Below are 19,349 nucleotides of genomic sequence, written 5' to 3'. Positions count from 1 at the left end.
AAGACTAGTTCCCCATGAAGACTTAAATCTATGGCACTGTCTAAACTAGAATGGATGATGTCAGCATATTAGCAAACGTGCAGACGTGTTTTGTGAAAGTTTAGTGTACACAGGTGGTGCACACACTGTTATAATGTGCTAAACTTGTCATATTGAAGCCTAATCTTCCTCCTGACTTTAATGTAATCTGCTTAGCATGTGTCAAAGCAAGCACTGCCTTGTCTAAACTAGACTTAAAATGTCAGTTAGCATGTGTTAGCTAATAAGTGCTAACATCACAATTTAAATCCTTTTCTGGACAAGGTTTATGACCAACTCGGGGTCTAAACACAACCAAAACCGTTACTCAAGTGAAAATTACATTAAAAATACTAAATAACGCTCATCACTTGTTTGAATAATCCAAACGTCAGTCAGAACGTTTTATCACATTTTTTAAAAAGAAACTTTGTAGGGTCTTGTTGTTTGTCTTCAGTTATAAATGTGTGAAAACAGGTCTTAAACTGGAATTGTTGGCATAAATGTTCAAAAAGCATGCCCAACTTCACACACCTCAAAGGATTCTCACAGTGCTGCACACTCAGCCTCTGAAAACTCAGAGCCCATTAAGTTGCCTCAGGTTGGGCACATGGAAAGTGAACTACTCACCATCAGTAGTCATTTTTGAAAATTAAGGCTACTGCCCACATCATAAGTATAATATGGTGCTAGGGAAACGTTAACATTTCATAAATTCTAAAAGCATAAAATATCAAAAAATTGCTACTTCAACAAAAAAAACTACTACACTTCTCCCCACTCTTGATATTTTTCAAATACCTGTGGTGCATTTGTGATGGGCAGACAAATTCCCAAATCATGAACAGTTAGCTGAAGAAAAAGTGTCCCGAAAGCCTGGGCAGATGTTTGCTGGATTCCAGGTAACATATCTACCACTTCTTTTGTAGCCATGTGAATATCCTTATGTAAAGCCAGTCTCTGTTCATTCCAGTTGTCATAAGCAGCCTTGTAATTCAGCCAAAATAGCACAGCTTTATGAAGAAAAAAAGTTTCCAACAAAATTAAAATAAAATGGCAAAAAAATATTGTTCATTGTAACAAGTCTAAGGTTTGATCTTTTTGTTTTTGTCTTGTCACCATATATTAAAATACAATGGATATATATTTGTACACACACACACTTTTATTTCCCAGGAGCAGTGTGCTTTTGTTGCCAAGAACAAAATAAAATAAGACGGATTATAAATGCTAAGGGGCAGAGTGCCAAGTTAACAGAACCCAAAATGCTGATACACTCAATGCTGCTGATGTTGGTATACATTTACATAAACCATTTCATCTATACCAACTGAAAAGGCATCCTCCCATCAGTTCAATTTTTTGCTCTTAATTAACATTAGTACACAACAAACTTCCTAACCAAACTTTGAGAACTATACTTACAGTTGTAGTTTATTTTAGGCTACAAATAAATTCAGATTTATAAATATCAAGCATTTCTCTTTTTAAAGAAATGTACAGAACTTGTTCAATTTGAAAACATATTTGTAATGATTCTCTACTTTCTAGCACAAGAGAAATAGAAACAGCACCCAACAGTACCTCTGTCAAACGCCACAGGCTGAGCAAAGACGATTGGCCTGTTCAAAGTAATAAGCACAGCCTCTCTATCTGATGAACCACTGATTTCCTCTCTAAGAGCATTTCTTAATCCAATTCTTGTCTTAAAATAAGCAACTTGATGGAAGTCAGAACCTGCTTCTTCATAGACCTTAAAACATTTGAAAAATACAATAAAATCACATTAAATTATGACTAACAGACAAATAATAAATTTAAAATGGGGATGCCCCATTTTGTTTTACTCTTCAGTTTGCAATATGCTCTTAAGAAGATAGAAAACTGTTTTCTTCTCTACTACATTTTGACCTAAGTTGGCAAATATTGGTTATTTTTCTGTGTTTCTTAAATAACATATGCCAACAAATCTCTCTACATTCACTTGATGCATCAGAATCCTCTCTGAGGAAAACAACCATATGAATACAAGTTTGTTAAATTTATGTTCTCTTTCCGACCCTCCAGAGAATCCTAAATACTGTATTTCCCATAAAATCAGTGATTTCGGGAGATAGTAGTGGATTTAAGAATCTAGGAGATGTAATTACCAATTTAAGACAAATAAAGTAGATCAAGATTTAGGTTTCACAAATTAGGATCTAATCTTATTCCATGTATGTACGCTAGAAATAGCATTGAAATCAATGGAAATTTTGAATTTGGATCAACTAAAGTATTAGGCCATTAGTGTCCGCAATACAGTGGGGCAATTTTTTTGGATGAATAAACTATTTGTTGAAAAATGCAGTTCTCATTCACTGGAAACCATTCATAAATTTGACACAAATTAGCTGAATAGTTTCAGACAATTTTTTTTTTCTGGCTTGATTCACACAATGTGGGGGAGTTAGGGAGTCCATCTTATAACTTCTAGCCCAGTGGGTCAGTGCACTCACCCCAGATGTGGGAGAGCCTGGTTTGAATATGCTCTGGAGCAGGGATGTAAATACAGTTCTCCACCCAGGTTTGTGCCCTAACCACTCAACTAAAAAAGTTATAAAGGGGGCTCCTTCTCCACTACCCCCCAATTTTTATGAATTTAGTTCTTTAAAATGCCCAGAAACAAAACATTTTAGATAGAACAACATGTTTGGTTTATCCGAAAATGGACTTTTCAGTTCTGGTTCAACCTGAACCATTTTTTTCTGCAATATTTCACAACTGCCACCAAACAAACAATAAAAGCAGTTATTTACCCAGCTCTAGTCCCTAGTTACAGAAGTGCTAAATGAATTATTATAGTAAAATACATTTGATACTCCCTCTGATTTATCATGAATTACTGTTCACAGTGAACATTTAGCCCTTTTTCCTGAAAGCCATCTTTAATGAGGACATTGAAATTCAAGTCTAACGCCAGACAATCAATTTCAACTACTGCGTAACAGCACATGCTGAATATATTTAGGTGGTAATCTTTATTGATTCTGAACTGTGGATGCATTCTAAAGCAATTGTTTTAAATATTTTCCAACTAGAGGTCTAAAGAAATCAAGCTAGTCATATCCTAGCAGAGTAAGATTAGAGAGTTTTGTTATATTCTTTTCAAAGCAGAAGACACTTGTCTTCATAACAATGGAGAAGTAACATTACTAGGCTTTCCTAACACACACAGAGTTGCTGTCAACTAACCTGATGTTTAACAATTTGTCCCAATGCCAGATTCAGATCCACTTGGCATTTACCGAACAGTTTAAGGTAGCTGGTACTTCCAGGCATTGCTTTGGTTTGTATTCTGTTTGAGAGCTCAAGTTCTATCAATCCAGTTTCAAATCTCACGGCCCTCATTGATGGAGTTGTGGCTGTCACTTGAATTCCCTAGCAAACAATGAAAGAAAAGTTTTTTAGGATCTGCTTCAAAGGCATCATTGGTGAAAAAAAATTCTTAGACATGAAACAGGAAAGGGAGTGAGGATTTTTCCATAACACTTTGCATTTAGGGCATTTCAAAAAATCACAAAGATCAAAGACAGGCTTCTTTCTTGCTTTTTGTTAATTAAGAGAGATTTCCACCCTTGTCTAACACTGGCTGATTGTTATCTGACATTTCATTTGTGACCATCTCAGGGAAATTTTTGATTTGTTTGGTTTCAACATATTCAACCACTGGCAACAGCTTGAGAGATTTATTGGTCATAAAGTTACCTTAAATTGTAGGCTCAAAGAGTACAGGAGAATTTTAGGCTTCTCTCCATCTGTTGTGCCATCATGTTCATTCCAAAGAGGAATTGGCTGCTCCCCTCCTGCACATGTTAAAAACTATTTTCAATGTTTTAACAAAGAGCATTTTTCATACAGTATAGAAATAAAACTGATCTTTAAATGTGACTCACTGAATGTAACCAACCATTAGAGGACAGTCAGTTCTGCAGTAAAGAATTATAATAAGCATAAAATTTGGAAGTTTCAGAAGAATAAGACCTACTTGGGGGTGTATTTTCAGCTCATGGGAGTAGCACTGCTAATGGCCCACTACTACAGATTAACACATTTTTTGCCTATTCCCATCAAGTCAAGGGGGGTGTCTAAGATGGACAGAGACTTCTCGCACTCTCCAAATAACACCCACAGAACAACTAGCACCTGCAGAGAAAGGGTATCATTTGGATCACAAAGAATTGCTCTTTACCAGCAGCACCTGATATGGACTGAATTTAGCTAACAACGAGGACCAGTCACTTGACCAAATTTATTAAGAGGTATGCAAAAAGGTGGATTAAAAACAAATAGTTACTTTAGAGTGAGTGTGAAGGAGTTCTCTGCAAAACCTTTTGGTGTCCTTGGGAACATTTTTTTAAACCTTTACTTTGGCCTCCCTCCTCCCCACCTCACATATAATTCTGGCTATGAATAAAAGAAACAATCCTTTCGGATGAGGACACAATGGTATCTTCTGTAGAGTCTATCAATATTCCACCACAGCTGACAAAAAGGGGTTACTATTGGAGTAGCACAAAGAATTCCATCTCCCCTGCAACTCCAATTTTTCAAATCTCTATTATCACTCAAACTTAAAATAATTATGCAGAAATGTGGTGATTTTTTAAATTTTTAAGTGACTTGGTGTACATGCTCACAAACTATTTCATCCTCCAATTAGTTTTGATGCCCTTATTTGCTTTTCAATATCCTTTCTAAACTTTGGTGACTAATAGAACTGAGCTAGATGGATTTTTTGGATCACTGGCAATTCTGAAAAATTGAAAAAAATAGTAATTTTGGGATGAACAAAACGATTTATTGCAACACTGAGCATTTTAATGTTAATTTTAAAAATAAAATTAAGGGAAAGTTCAAAACAAAATTCAAATAAAAAAATGGAAACATTTCAGTTTGAAGACATCAAAATGACATTTAGATTTTTCAGTTTTTGGTTTTTGTTTCAAACAACTTGGCAAAATCAACACAAAGTTGTTAAATGTTTTGGTGCTGCTGAAACCGCATTTTTTTTTGCCAAAAATGTTTCAGTTTAAAAATATCACCCAATTGTAGTGACTACAACTGAGTATAGTGTTCCAGAGGTGGTTACACTGCGGGTCTGAAGAGTGGCAAGAATAACTTCCTAGTTTTCAATAAGTACACTGAGCTCAGGCTATTTTTGCAATGGTATTTCAGCAAAGTAGTTTTTATTGTGGCATCCAGGTACTTTTTTTTTTTTTTTTTAAATAGTCACGGATTGCAAGTAGAGTCCCCCTCAAACCCGCCCCCCTTCTAAGATGAGCTCTATTCCCTCCCTGAGATGTAGTGCTTCACATCCGTTAGCTGTGAATCACATCCTGTCGAATGAAGCCCACTTCACTTTTTCTTTATCCTCCCGTATATTTTTTACCCTTCTAATTTTGGTGTCATTGGCTAACTTGATCATGCTTGAATTTATACCTTCCTCTTGAGAATCAGTGGAAATCTTAAAGAATAAAGGAGCCAAAATTGACACTACCAGTGCTCAACCCAATGCTGCTCTCAACTTGGAAATATGACTGCTCTGTATTCTCTGCTCATCAACCAGCTTCTTCTCCATGGTATTTTAATTTGTTCTAACTGGTATTCATCTAATTACTTTAAGTTTATAATGTGCCACTAAAATGAATGCCTTAAAATACTAAGGAGACACCACAGCCACTGCATTCACTTATTACATTTATTGTAACATTCAAGTAATTTACTCAAGTTATTCTGACTACAAGCTCTTTAATGGCAAGGACCATCTTTTTGTTACGTTTGCCTAGCCCTGATTAGGGCCTTGTGATAGACAGCAATACAAAAATCCATTATAGTAATACTAATGTTTTTAAAAAGACTTTGGATTGGTTTGGAACAGCTTCACTTACAATCTAGAAGACTCAACAAACAGCATGTTAATGAAATTCACAGATAACAGTAAACTGGGAGGAGACTGAACATCAGTGAAGACAGAGAAGCCTTCTCATTTTAATATTCTAAGTTTCACTGTGAAGCTATTTTAATGGAATAATGATCATTATTAAAGCTTTTTCTTCCAGACACTCTCATACCGATTATTATATGCTGAGATATTTTGCCTGGAATAAACACCAGGCTGATGATTTTTCTGGTTCTTCCTTCCCACCCTTCTTAAAGATATGTACCACTTTTTTTCCTGTCATCTGGTACCTCTCCTGACTTGCATGCTTTATTTCTTTTCAGAGGTTCTGAGATTTCCCCCACTAGATCTTTAAACTCTCTTGAGGTACTCTCATCTGGACCTATATATTTATATATATTTAGCTGTCAGACACTTGGTCCTTATTTTGCTTGTTACCCTTTGTTCTGGGTCTTTGCAACTGTTTTTTCTGAAAACATGTCTGCTTGCTGTCTCTATATTTTCCTTAAAGCTTTCTAAAAAAAAAACAAAAAAACACAAAACCCAACAAAACTAAACTAAAAAAAGTACATTAAAAACAGCTATTTGTATATTTTAGTTCTTTTGGACTCTTCACTTACCTATTCTTTGTTAGATTATTTTCCACAGACATACAAGCCCTCTACATGCCTGTTTATGGACCTTCTATTCCTTTTATTCGCCTGATGGTTTTATTTTGGCTTTTTACCTTGCCTCTAGATTCTTCAATAGACAGCTTAGATTTTATTTATTTAATTCTTTCCTTTTCTTTTTTCTCATGCAGTTCTCTAATTTATTTTTTCATTAATTCTTAATTTAGTTACATTTTTAAAAAAATCTTCTGTGCCACTTTAATTTATACTTGTATATTAGGCTTTTGAACTTGTTTTTATTCAGATCACTTCTCTACCCATTTTCCAATTATTACTGTAGACAATATCTCCAATTTTCTTCAATTTAAGCAAGTGTCTTACAGAAATATGTAATGTTCTAATGGGATGTATTTTCCCATAACTTTTCTCTACAAGAAATATTAATCCGATTCATATATAGTCACTTGCTCTCAGGTTTCCTCATTGTTGGTTCACGTCAGATCAATTCATGTTATTTCTTTCGGCCTTTGGAAAAATAAGCTTTCCTTCACTAAATTTAAACACTTCTGTGATAAACTGTCACTGTATGATTACAGTCACATTTGCTTTTCATCTTCAATCATGCGGTAGAATTCTCAGCTGGTAAATTGGTATAGCCCTAGAAAGTCAATGGAGCTATGCCAGCTAAGGATCTGTTTTAATACACTTTTATTTGTTACCCAATAAGCATAATTTACTAAAAACAGTATTTTACATAATAAGAACAAATGTGGTTCTGAAACTAATTTTCCTATCCACTCTACCACAAACAACAAATTGTACCATTCTACCCTGATCAAATGTCCTTCCATATAGATTTGTAAAAATCCTCCACTACCTTTTTGTAGTGAATGCTATTTTTCTCTTGCAAACTTTCACAAAGCTGCAAGCTGATCTGACTGGACAGAAAGCAATGTTACAGACAGACGCTAACGTTCAGTGGATTGTTTGGTAGAATTACTTTTGCAATTAATAGACAGCACCCTTGCACGGAAGCTCCAGTGACTCAAGAAAGAGATTAACAATGTCACCCACAATGTTCTCCAAAGCCACAATTCTACCTAACCAAACTTCTTTTCCTTGTGTTGCTGGCCTCTGATACAACTTCTGTGCTACAGTGGAACCAGAAAGTGGTGGTGTTCTTGGTGACATAAGAACCGCATACATGGGACAAGTAGAGATTGCAGATATGTTAGGCAGCACCAAAAGTCTTCAAGCTAAAATTTTAGTGAAATCCTCAGGTAGTTCATCTTACCTGACACCTTCTGTATGACTTCATTGACTTCCTTCATGAATACTTTTTGTACAAACACTAAATGATTTAGAAGATCAGTTGTGAGATTATGTTCAAAGGAACCAACCTGCCAGAAAATATGAAGATTCTTTTGTAAAATTTTAAAATATAGGTGTGATAGCTGTGGTCAATGCAATACTGTTTTAAGTACTGACTGCATCAGAATACAGCATAACAATGGCACATAATGTCAGATACATTGATGTAATTATTGTTAGTAAACAATGATTTTTTAATTGTGGCCACTGTATGTGGAACAGTTTTCTCTAGTATAATTTTTTGATTATAAGTAAGTAACAATAAATAAGGGGGAAAGTGCGTTATGTCAACTACTATAATAGGAGCAAAGGCAGAATACCAGTACTGAATTATCAACAACAGAGAATTGCAAAGCTCATTCAGCTTTTTCTAACATCCAAATGGTAAGTATAATTTGACCAGCTTTACAGAAGGCTTAACTAAGGCATAAGCAAGTTAAATGAATTGCTTCGTGTCATACAGTAAATTGTTAACAGAACTGGGAACAGAAGCCATGTGTCCTGACTCCCAAGGTCCTTTATTCTAAATGCTCTAGAAGAAAAACACTACTGATACATGCAATACCTGATAAACCTAGTTATTAACTCTGATGCTTTAAGAAATATTATTTCTACACTGGGAATTTTCTAACAACTGTTACCATGCTTTGTATTCTTTAACTTTATTGAAAACAAGTTCGGTAAAAAACTTTAAATTTAAATACTTCCTAATATTAGTCAAATTTTAAATGGAAAATAGAAACACAATTCTGTTACTAATCAGAGTAACACATTTAGAGTAAATTCAAACCAAGGCTAAATCTCTGCACTGGCAAGGTCTGTCTGGAAGCAGAAAGAAGCAAAGGTTAGATTGGGAAGTACAAAAACACAGCAGCATGTTGGAATTCTCTGAGAAGCATACAGATCATCAGAAGTCTCAAATGTGAGAGCAAATATCAACCAAGGAGTTTAGGAAGCATGCCAAACAGGAATATATATAAAAATACTGTATGAAACTTAATTGAAGTAACTTAAAGAAATTGGCTTTCTTCAATGCCTACCTCAGCCACGCAACGTAAATAGTTCCCTTGTAGATAATAGCCCTGTTTAGTAGGTAGCTCATCTATACTCCATATTTGATCTGAATAGGTGTCATGTTCCTCCATGACATATTTGCCTGACATAGTGACAGGGGGAAGATTAAGACTTGCTGAAGGAGGAATGGTAGACATATCAGTGGCAGAAACTTTTGATGTGAATCGCAATCTGTGATTTGGAAGTTCAAATGTAAACCTTGTTTGAGCACCTGTCAAGAAAGAGAAAAGTACGTATAATGTTGGCCCAGAAAGAACAAATATTTCAAACTTATAGAAGTTAAGAAAATTAGTGGAACCAAAATGAAAGCTCAAACTGGAGGTAAGATTGAGAGCACAGTAATGTAAGGGCTATAAACAATTAATTCTCAATTTCTTGGGTTTTTAACCTAATTAAATTTTTTTAAAAACCCAAACATTTGGAATTATGTAAATGCATAGTTGAGGTAGTCAAACAACCCAACTCTGTATCTGTACTGATAACCTGTGAAAATAAACTCAAGACAACCTCATTCATTCATAACAGTTTCATCTCATCAGGTACCACAAAACTCTATATACTAACACTCCTAGGTATTTTTAAAAAACTCTTGGTGTTGTGGAGAGTCCAAATGGCAATACCTTGTACTAGTAGTGATTTGGCTCCATTGTGAATCTCAAGTACTTCCTATGGGCCAAGTGAATGGCTATGTGAAAGTGCGCATCTTGGATGGAATGACTGACGTAAGTGTTACCATTTTGAATCTGAAGTGGTGTATGTATTTATTCAGTCTCCTGAGGTCTAGGAAAGGACAAAGGGCCCCTGTTTTCTTTGGGATAAGGAAATATTATGAGCAGAAGCCTCTTCTTCTCTTTACTCCTGAGATATTCCCTCTAAGGTCACTGTGTTTTGCAACAGGCTCTTGTGAAAAAGGTTACTCTTGTGAAGAGCAACTGGGCTGTGGGGGGGGAGAGGGTCAACTGTGGAAATGAATAGAGTAGTCATGGGCAAAATGTCCATACCCACTCGTCTGTTGTGACAGTAGACCAAGAGTGTTGGAGAGGGGCAAGACAGTTCCTTAAAGTGCTGGCAGGCTTTTGACGGGAGCCACATTAGAGCCAAATACTCCCATCACACGTGCTGACTCTGTGACTGTGCATAGTGAACAAAGGACAAAGATGGCCATCTCCTGGAGCATCAAGATCTTCTCCATGGAGGATATTCAGGCTGTGTGCTCTGGGAGTTGAATGATGTCCTCCTCCTTTGTATGTAACTTACTCATCTGGGAAAGCCTCCCTCTTCTTGTTCAAAATCCTACAGAAAAACAGGAAGAAACTGACGGAGAGCATAAGAAGGCTAAATGGTGGCCAGAACTGCTGTACAAGCGGACATGGATCCGAACATGGCCAGGTAATCTGTAATGCAAAGTTGCAATGAAGCGGAAGAATATATCCTGAAGAAGTTGAGCTTTATTCGGGGTCCTTTTGTGGCCCAGACTTTTCTTGGACTGCCAACATGATCAGAGACAGCATTTGGGTGTATGCACAAGTGTTCAAAGTGCTTTGGAAGCACCTGGTACCTCTCTTCCACTCAGTTAGATGTGGGGGGCAGAATGGCAGAGGTCTGCCACAGACCCTTTACCAGTGTAAGTATGTCTTTGTTGATCATGAAGACAAACATGGCCAGGGTTGTTGACCTCAGTATATCAAAGAGCTTAAGAGACCTCTCCTAGGTTAGTGTGGTTTCAACATCCAGAATCTCTGCGATTTAGGACAGGAGGTCCTGGAAAGCCATAATGTCATCAACCACAGGCACTGGGACAATTGCCACCACTTCGTCTGGCAACAATGATGATTCCTTAGATGGGGATTGATATTGTTACTCTCCCTTCATTATTGTCTACTCCTAAATGCTGATGTCAGTCTCTGGATGGCCATCTATCGATGCTGCCGGGGAGTAGGATTTCCTCCTTGATGCGTGGGAGGGGGATCTGCTCTGGGACATATGCAACAGTGGATCCCAATATGGCCAATACAGACAGAGCAGTAAGCTACAGAGGTAATGACTGGGTTGATGTTGTCTGATCCAGTGCCATTCACATCTCCCTAGAAGTGGAGCTCAAAATGGATAGCCTCCAGAACCCTGCCTAGGGTCACAACACTCTCTGATGGTAGGTGAGAGTGATCTCTACCTGAGACAGTGAGAATGAGTAGGTCGAAGAAGGTGATGAGAGGTATGCTTCCTCAAATGGAGGACCAAGGAGTGGTGTAGGCCTCAGTGCAAGCCTCTGCTTTGGTGTGGAACACTAATCCTTGACACGTTCAGCTACTGGTGCCAGTTGCCATGCCCAGTAACAAGGTCAGCACCGGGCCTTCATCCCCATGTGCCACACTGACTGACCAGCTGGCCTCCTCCAATTTGGAAATCAAAGAGTTTGGAGGCTTTGTCTTTGGAGGAGTGGCACGTTGAGTTCACATAATGCTTGGAACTATGTTTGTACTCCAGCCTGCCTCGCCTCCTGTAGTCATTCTTCGGTGCCAGGGGACTAGGCGCCAGACCTGTTGGTGCTGAAGTTGGCAGTGCCAAGATTGGCACCAGGAGCCTCAACACTGACTTTCTTCAGTTCCCTCCTCTCTCTGGCCTCAAATTTTGGTGGAAGTGCTGGCCAAAACTGATTTGACTCCAGTGTAGCTGTTAGCATCTCCTCAAGGTCAAAAGCTTGGACTTCTCTATCAACTGTAATTTGAGTCAAGCGTACCTGGACTTGAGAATCTTCAAGGAGACAACTGGCACACAGAACACCTGTCCAGGATGTGGCTCTGTCCCAAGCAGAAAAATCATCAACTGTGTCCATTTATGAGGGGGATGAGGCAGTCACAGGATAGGTAGTGTTTCAAATCTGACTGCTTAGAATCCATCATAAGGGGTAGCAATAGGCACAAAAACACAGGTTTTGGAGCTCAGAAGAGTACTGGGTCAGATACTTGTTAGGTTCTGTCTTGATGCCGTAGGAAGTAACAAGGAACTGAGGGACGGTCCTGGCTGCTCTGCCTTTTATGCTGTTGCACAGGAACACAAGGTGGCACAGAACACATGCATGGCCCTGACAGACACTGCTATTCAAAACACTCCAATCTCTTGCACATGAGGTACATGTTGACACCTAATTAGAGAAATGGGTTACTTACCTTTCAGTAACTTTCACACTTCTAGATGTGGTGTTCATATATTTTCCACTCTTGGTGTGCAAATTATGTGGTCAGTTTGCAGTTAGTGTACACAACAGTGCTTTTTGATCAATCAGTATGAATTCTGTTTGGTTTATTAATATGCTTTTTATTTCACAGAATCACAGCTTGTCTAGTAGGTTCTGGCAGCAGAGGTTTCAAACCTCACTTTCCACCAAGGCAGATACTGGTTGTGATTGGTTCTCCCAAAAATCACAGAGCCTGGGCGGGTTTGGGATGCCTCCATTCTTCCCTTAAGAATTAGGCATTAACACAGTTTTCTCAGGAAAAGAGGTTGGATTTGTGGGAAAACCTGAGCCACCACTATGAGACCAGGGGTTCCTAGGCAGTAAGCTGTTCTAGATTGCAAGCCATAATAAACCTTGGGGTAAAACAGACTATGACAGGGCGTTGTTAAGACCTGGGACAGTGATGCTCAGGATATGCATAGCCAATAGGAAGAAGGCAGGAGCACTGATGTTCTTCCTGGTTTCACTGCTGCTAGGACAGGTTGCCTGAGAAATTATTCTGTTATGGAATTAATGAAGTTGCAGCCACTTGGTCAAAAATTCCAGATCTTTGTATCTGTCCTCACTGGCCTCTGCCTTGTGCAATTAATCTTTATAAGAAAATCTACTAGAACTAGCCTCCTATTTTATTTTAATACACTAAATAGTCATATCTGCAGGATTGATTTTTACTATATTCTGGTTCCTTATTAATATAAAATTCTCTCATACTAACCTGTTCTCATAAATTCATAGCCACAAGGAAAAACAAAGAACAACTGGATTAAAAAGGTATAATTACCATAAAACTGAATAGGAACCCATAATGTCACATTTGATCTTTTCCAGTGAAATCAATGTTAAAAAGTGACCGTGATCTTTTCAAAGTTTCATGGAGTACTGGCTTCCAGCTGTCCCTGGGGGTTTCTCAACCCCAACTCAGCCCCAGGTCCTGCCCCTACTCCACCACTTCCCCCAAGCTCCCACCCCTGCACCCCGGTCCCGCTCCTACTCCACCCTTTCCCTCAAATCCCCACTCTGCCCCCCTCTTCCTGCCCCCACTCCACCTTGTTCTGCCCCCTCCCCTGAGCGCACCTCTTCCCCGCTCCTCCCATTCCCTTCCAGTGCCTGCTGCATGCCGGGGAACAGCTAATCCGCTGCAGGTGGGAGGCGCTGGGAGGGAGGAGGAGGAATTGATTGGCAGGGCCACTGGCAAGTCTAGGGCGGGGGAGAGGAAGGGGAGCTTGGCTACCGGAGAGTGTTAGCACCCGCTAATATTTTTCCGTCGGAGTCAGCGCCCATGGTTACCTGTCATTCCGTGACTTCTCATTCTTCCCATCTTATATTCTGCTTTTAGAGATGGCAAGAGTGCTGCTCCAATAGCTATACCATCTATCATGGCACTGAATTTAAGAACTATGGGTTTCTTCTCTAAGCCTTCCGGCAGCTGTGGAAATTCATTGGTTTCAACTGGAGTCTGATTAACACTTGTTGGTGTCTTTTCAGAGGGCAATGGAGTTGCAACATCTTCTTTTGGAGGCTGTGGGCTATTTAGAAGAAGAGATACGAGAAACAACTATTAGATATCCTAATGCATTCATTATACAGTGTTGGCCCGATTCTCCCGCAGAGCAGCATTAGCCCATAAGAGGATAGAAAGTAAGATAGGTCCATACAGGATGGCAAATAAAGCAAAACTTACGCTGTTGATGGTTGCCTGATGAGGTCTGAGATCTGTTTGGAAAGCTGGTGAGAACTGCGCACCATCATGCTGTGTAGAGTGGCAGGGTGTTGAGGAATGTTGATGCTGATAGCTCCCACTTTCAACACTGCAGCATTATTTGTTTTCAATCCTCGTTGGGCACTATAAAGAGCCTGTGATTTGGCAATACTGCATTTGACTACAGTTCTAACAAACAACAAAATATGGTTATTTGCATCCTTTTCTCAAAATATTTAAATATATACATTGACATAGCTTTTTAACAACAAATTGGCTGAATCATCGAGTATTAAGATGAATACACTTGTATTAGCAATTTATAAACAATATACATGCCTACTTAGTTTCTATTTATGCACACGCAGATGCAGTACATGCTGTATAAGCAACTATCCAGTTTATGCTGTTTATTACATTTAACAAAATTATAAGGCATGCATAGCAAAATGTCTGTTCAACTATTATAAGAATGAAATGTAAGATAATTTGTGATTACACACAGACTGCATACACACACTATATATACACAATGAACACAATTGTGATTCTATCTCATCTATTTCATCCTCATTTTTTCCTCAAGAATTTTAAACAATCCTCTATAGTGACAGCTACTCAGAGAGACTTTATTTTAACAACTACTAGACTACTGGACAGGATTCTGTCTCAATTTGTAGTTAATATGTAGCAAACAATTTGCTTTTTTGGTGTAGGAATATTCAAGTTTAAATGGCCCTAACTTCACAAATGTAAACTTCAAACTACACTAATTTCAAAGGTGTCATCATATAATACAGCTGTGAAAGAAACACAATTGCACTATGTGTTTGTAATTCTTACAGTGTTTTTCATCTTCAACAACCATGTTATAAAGAACAACAAATCCATGACTATTTCTCATCTTTGTGGTCAGTGACTGGAATTTTACTCAGACAAGATTTCAAGTACTATGGCATACACTATTAGGGTTTAATACATATGATAGTAATATAATTTAGAAGAGGCAATATATTAGCAACATAGTTTGCCAATTAGTATAGAATGAAATTTTCAACTTTCAGCTCAGATGATTTGAGCAGCAATTTTCTTTAAGGGTTATAACTGTAATATTCTTCACAGCATTAATATTGCAATGATAAAGTTAAGAGGAAAAATGTGATTTAATTTTTGGGCAACCTGATCTCATAGTATTTGTGTAGATTATCTTCCCAAGGGAAATGTTAAAGTAATTAAAAGTTATTTCAAGGGTTATTCTCCAACACTATGCCAAAGGCCCAGCTAGCTCAAAGAACCCAAGAGGTGGGAGTACAACAAAGGCAGTGTTTTTTCTGCTCACAGCAGGAGAGAACTGTGTCACTCTAATTCAATCACAGGTCTTCCAAACATCTGTTTTAACACCAGGTTAACAGATTAAGAATAGATATTGCTGGGAGTTGAAACAAGTTCTTGTTCAGGATCCCATGGCTAGAAGGAAGGCAGCAGCTTTAAGGGACCCAGATTGTCATGGATTAAAATTCAGGGGTAGAGAGGGTTGTTTAATTTTATTATAAGGTGCTCTCACAGAAATGTGGAAGACACACTTCCAAGGAGGAAAAGTCCCAATTTGTTCATTAATGTTTTCACAACAGTATTAGGCAAATATGCTTTCCTTCAAAATTGGATGTGTGTGTTTTGTTCTAGCTTTTAAAAAATATAAAACACATGTGGCCAATACAAAAAAATACCACTCTGTTTATGTTAGCATTCCCGTAAATCTCATTCCAAGCAGAAATTAACAGGGGACAGAATTATGTTCCCTATGTCTTTCCCTCAACCACTCAACACTCCAGCACCATAAGGATGCGAGTCAGCCCAGAATACATTCCTTACATCAATGTTTCAAAATATTGACTCAACTAGCTGTTCCATCATCATCAGTGTAACTCTCAGCATGAAGGAACATTGAAGCAGTTTCCCCAATCTATGCCAAGACGCCAGCGCAATCATCCACTACACAATTTGTTGAAAAAGTGTCATAGTCAGCATTAAAGTATTCACTGTTTGATTCTATGATAAAAAAATTCCCTATTTAAAAACAACATCTGAATGTACACAGTCTTGGTGCTGAAACGTGAGCAGTATTTCTAATACAATTTAAAGAAAAACATTAAGCTAAAGTACCAGAAAGGGGCAGGGGGGAGGGGGAGGAAATCACAAAAACAAATACAGAGCCAATGTAATTAAATTAAATGACAGAAACCCACATTTCACTGGTTCCAGACTTGAAGCTCAAAACTCACAAATCTAGACCTCCTTTATATCTAACAACTAAGTTAACTGTGCTCCCTGGGCAAGTACTTAATTTTTCATTTAATTAAAGTATCTTACTATAAGTGTCTGCTCTAAGATGCTGCCAACATGGAAAGCAGGGGTTCAGAACACTTTAAACACCATCCTATTCATTCTTAGCAAGCATTATACATCTAACAAAAAAAAAAAATATAGCGCTAAAGCTAGCTCAATATTATTCAAATGTTATTAAACAAACACTGCAGCTATTCACCAAATAATTCATTCACGTAGTAGTTTTTGTCATATTGGATCAGTTCTATAGATTGTCATTTTAAAAGGGAACAGCTGGAAGGTGATTTGGCAAACAGGAACTCATAGCTCTATGGGAAAACCTGTGGAAGTAGGCTGAAGGGGAGAAAATTGCTCCAAGGTTCCATTCTGTGGTACTTCCTGAACCAGTTACACTGGGTGGGAGAAGGAGGAAGAAGGAAAAGATGGGAAGGATTTCCTCACCATCAAACAGGCTACAGTGCCAGCCCCCAAACCCAACAGAACTTGGGAGAGATTAGAAAGGAGAAATCAGCAGAAGGCCAGATGCTATCTACATGGAGGCTCTGTGCCAAGTCTGTATCCCACAGCATTATCCCCACCCCTCACGCCCACAGACTTCTGCATATGGTAGTTGCCCCAGAGTCCCCGCAAAGGTATGTGGGGTTGATCAATGGTAAGAAGGGACTCCCCACCAAGTAGCTGTTTTGGAAAATATAGTTTCTGCCCATATCTACATTTTTGCCCGGATGTCTGCAGAGTCAATGAGGGACAAGAACTTAACAGTTTTGACCACTAGCCTACTTCCCACCCCCAACCTTTTTTCTTGGTGTGAAGTCCCAGAGTTGTGGAAGACCTTCTTTGGGTCTGAGGGCAGGGGAAAGGGAGAAAGTGAACATGAAGACAACATAGTCCATTTCTATATGGGAAGGGGAGACCCACGGGCACAGGGTCCCCTGTACATGTGCAAGTTAGGGAATGGATTTGGAAGTTCTGTAAGTTTTAAATAGAACAGTATCTTTTAAAGATAACTAATATGTGTACTTATAGTTTCAAATATTTAATTATTAGATGCAAGAATAAGATAAGTAAAGACAAAAAACCCACAGTGAAATCAATAAGAGCAGGCCCACAGTGGGATAAGAATGGTCTGATGAACCTGTTCTCTTACCTGGATCAGCACGATTTCATATAATTAAAACATATAGTAGCAGCGTAAAGAACGGCCAAAGAATTAGGCTTTAATAGTTATTAGAACCAGTCTAGTTCTTCAGCAACTATAGCACAGTGCATACAATTGGGCAAAAGGGTAGACTGTTCAATGAACACCCATAAATTTTCTTAGTATATAATTAGTGGACCATACTAACTAATTTAGAGTTTATTGTTTATTAAACTAGAACATTATGAAGCAGCAACTGGCTACACTCAAACACAGTAATAATGCAGCCTTTAACTACACAACACAATGCTAATTGCAAGTCCATTAAACATAATAATATGACATACAGAAACTCTTGTTTGGCTGTGCTTGTAGGAGATGTAGGAAAATCCTCCAGTCTACAGATGAAGATTGAAGAGAAAGCAAGAAAAACAAAAAGCAAATAAAGAATAAACATTCATGCAAAATTAGTTAAATATTTGTAACCCACAATATGACAAATTATCTAAAAATATATTAAATTTTAACAAGTTGACACTGGTTTTTAGAAACTTTAGTAATTTTTCCCATTTTGTTGCATCCCTATTTTTCTGTGTGCAAGATCAGAGACACTGCATTGAACAGAAACATTAATTTCAGCCACCATCTAAAGTATTACATGGTTGACAGTTTAGAGCTTTTATCCACACTTGTTAAATATGTATGTATGTTTAGCAATTTGGGTATGGACAATATCAATAATACAGGTTTTTAGTACAGAAAACAATATTGCAATATTTAGTTAGAATTTATATAGTGGAGAGAACTGGACAAGAATTATTTTTAAAAATGAGACATGAGTGACTTTTCACATGAGACAGTCTCCTTAGCCATCTCATCACTATGCATATTTTAAAGGCCAAAGTAGCATACTGAGGGTTACCCAACTAACATTGAGAAACGGCGTGAAAGTGATTTACATTATGAAGAATTTTAATTTTATTTGTAGTGCTCTGCAACTCAAATATAAAGAGATTCAAATGGAAAGGAAGAAAGAAAAACAAGCATGCACTTCTAACCTGAGTTTGTGAACATAGCAAAAGTGCAAACTGCATGGACATTGAGCAAGTCATTCTAGGTGTTCATGCGTAAAAGGTGATATTTTAAAATTTTGTCAGTTGTATAGGGGTAAAGAACAGACTTTATAGAGGTAAAGTAATTTAAAGGACCATGCAACATGAGGGGTCAAAAAGTTCATCCTTTATGAAGCAAGAAGAACTCATATGGGAAGAATCAGCATTAAAAGATTAATTACTCTGATTTAAGAACCTCTATGTACCATTCAAGGAACCCTACAAACTTTTAAAAAGTAATTATTAGAAACATTATAGAAATAACTGCAGATACACATAATGTCATTGAGCCACTGTGTACACACAAAGCAGGAGAAAATTGCTCAAAGAAAGCTATGATGTTGTGAAAAAATATTTTTATTCAGTGGATCTATTTCCTACCATTTTTCACAATCCAACCATTCATTTGTTTAGGCAATGATCCTGCAAACTCTTCTGCACATACCCTTTGCTAATGGGAGTAGACCTACTGAAGTCCACAGGAGTATTCATATCTGTATAGTTAAGTATATACCTAAGTGTTTAACTGATTGGGGCCATAGTTATAGATGACTGTATGTTCACCATAGCCCAAATATTGCTCATTGTACTCACATGAATAGTCTCATTAACTTTTATGGAATTATTTATGTAATGCAAGCAGGATTTACTCCAAATACAAATGTTTGCACTGTATATTGTCTGGGCAAGAAAAATGGCTCTCTCACTATGAATGCTGTCATGAAACAAAAAAATTACGCTTTAGTTTAAAAAACCTTGTCTGTGTCTGTATAAAAATTAGTTTTAGGACCCAGAGTTGAGACC

At 37.8% G+C, this 19,349-nt stretch overlaps 1 protein-coding gene across 1 annotated transcript in view; it reads right to left on the bottom strand.

The window, feature by feature from the left end:
• BLTP1 (bridge-like lipid transfer protein family member 1) overlaps positions 1–19,349 on the bottom strand; it is a 228,614-nt gene that overhangs the window by 54,895 nt on the left and 154,370 nt on the right. The window contains exons 49-57 of the mRNA XM_074950819.1: positions 17,781–17,831; positions 13,932–14,138; positions 13,538–13,776; positions 8,982–9,226; positions 7,865–7,970; positions 3,766–3,863; positions 3,253–3,438; positions 1,603–1,771; positions 820–1,031 (exon numbers count right to left, since the gene is read on the bottom strand). Coding sequence (XP_074806920.1) covers positions 820–1,031; positions 1,603–1,771; positions 3,253–3,438; positions 3,766–3,863; positions 7,865–7,970; positions 8,982–9,226; positions 13,538–13,776; positions 13,932–14,138; positions 17,781–17,831 — 1,513 coding nt within the window. The remainder of the gene's footprint in view (positions 1–819; positions 1,032–1,602; positions 1,772–3,252; positions 3,439–3,765; positions 3,864–7,864; positions 7,971–8,981; positions 9,227–13,537; positions 13,777–13,931; positions 14,139–17,780; positions 17,832–19,349) is intronic.

The sequence above is a fragment of the Natator depressus genome, chromosome 4 (assembly GCF_965152275.1).
Source record: "Natator depressus isolate rNatDep1 chromosome 4, rNatDep2.hap1, whole genome shotgun sequence".
Classification (NCBI taxonomy): Eukaryota; Metazoa; Chordata; order Testudines; family Cheloniidae; genus Natator; species Natator depressus.
The sequence above is the reverse complement of the archived record's forward strand: the minus strand, read 5'-3'. Positions and strand labels throughout refer to the sequence as shown.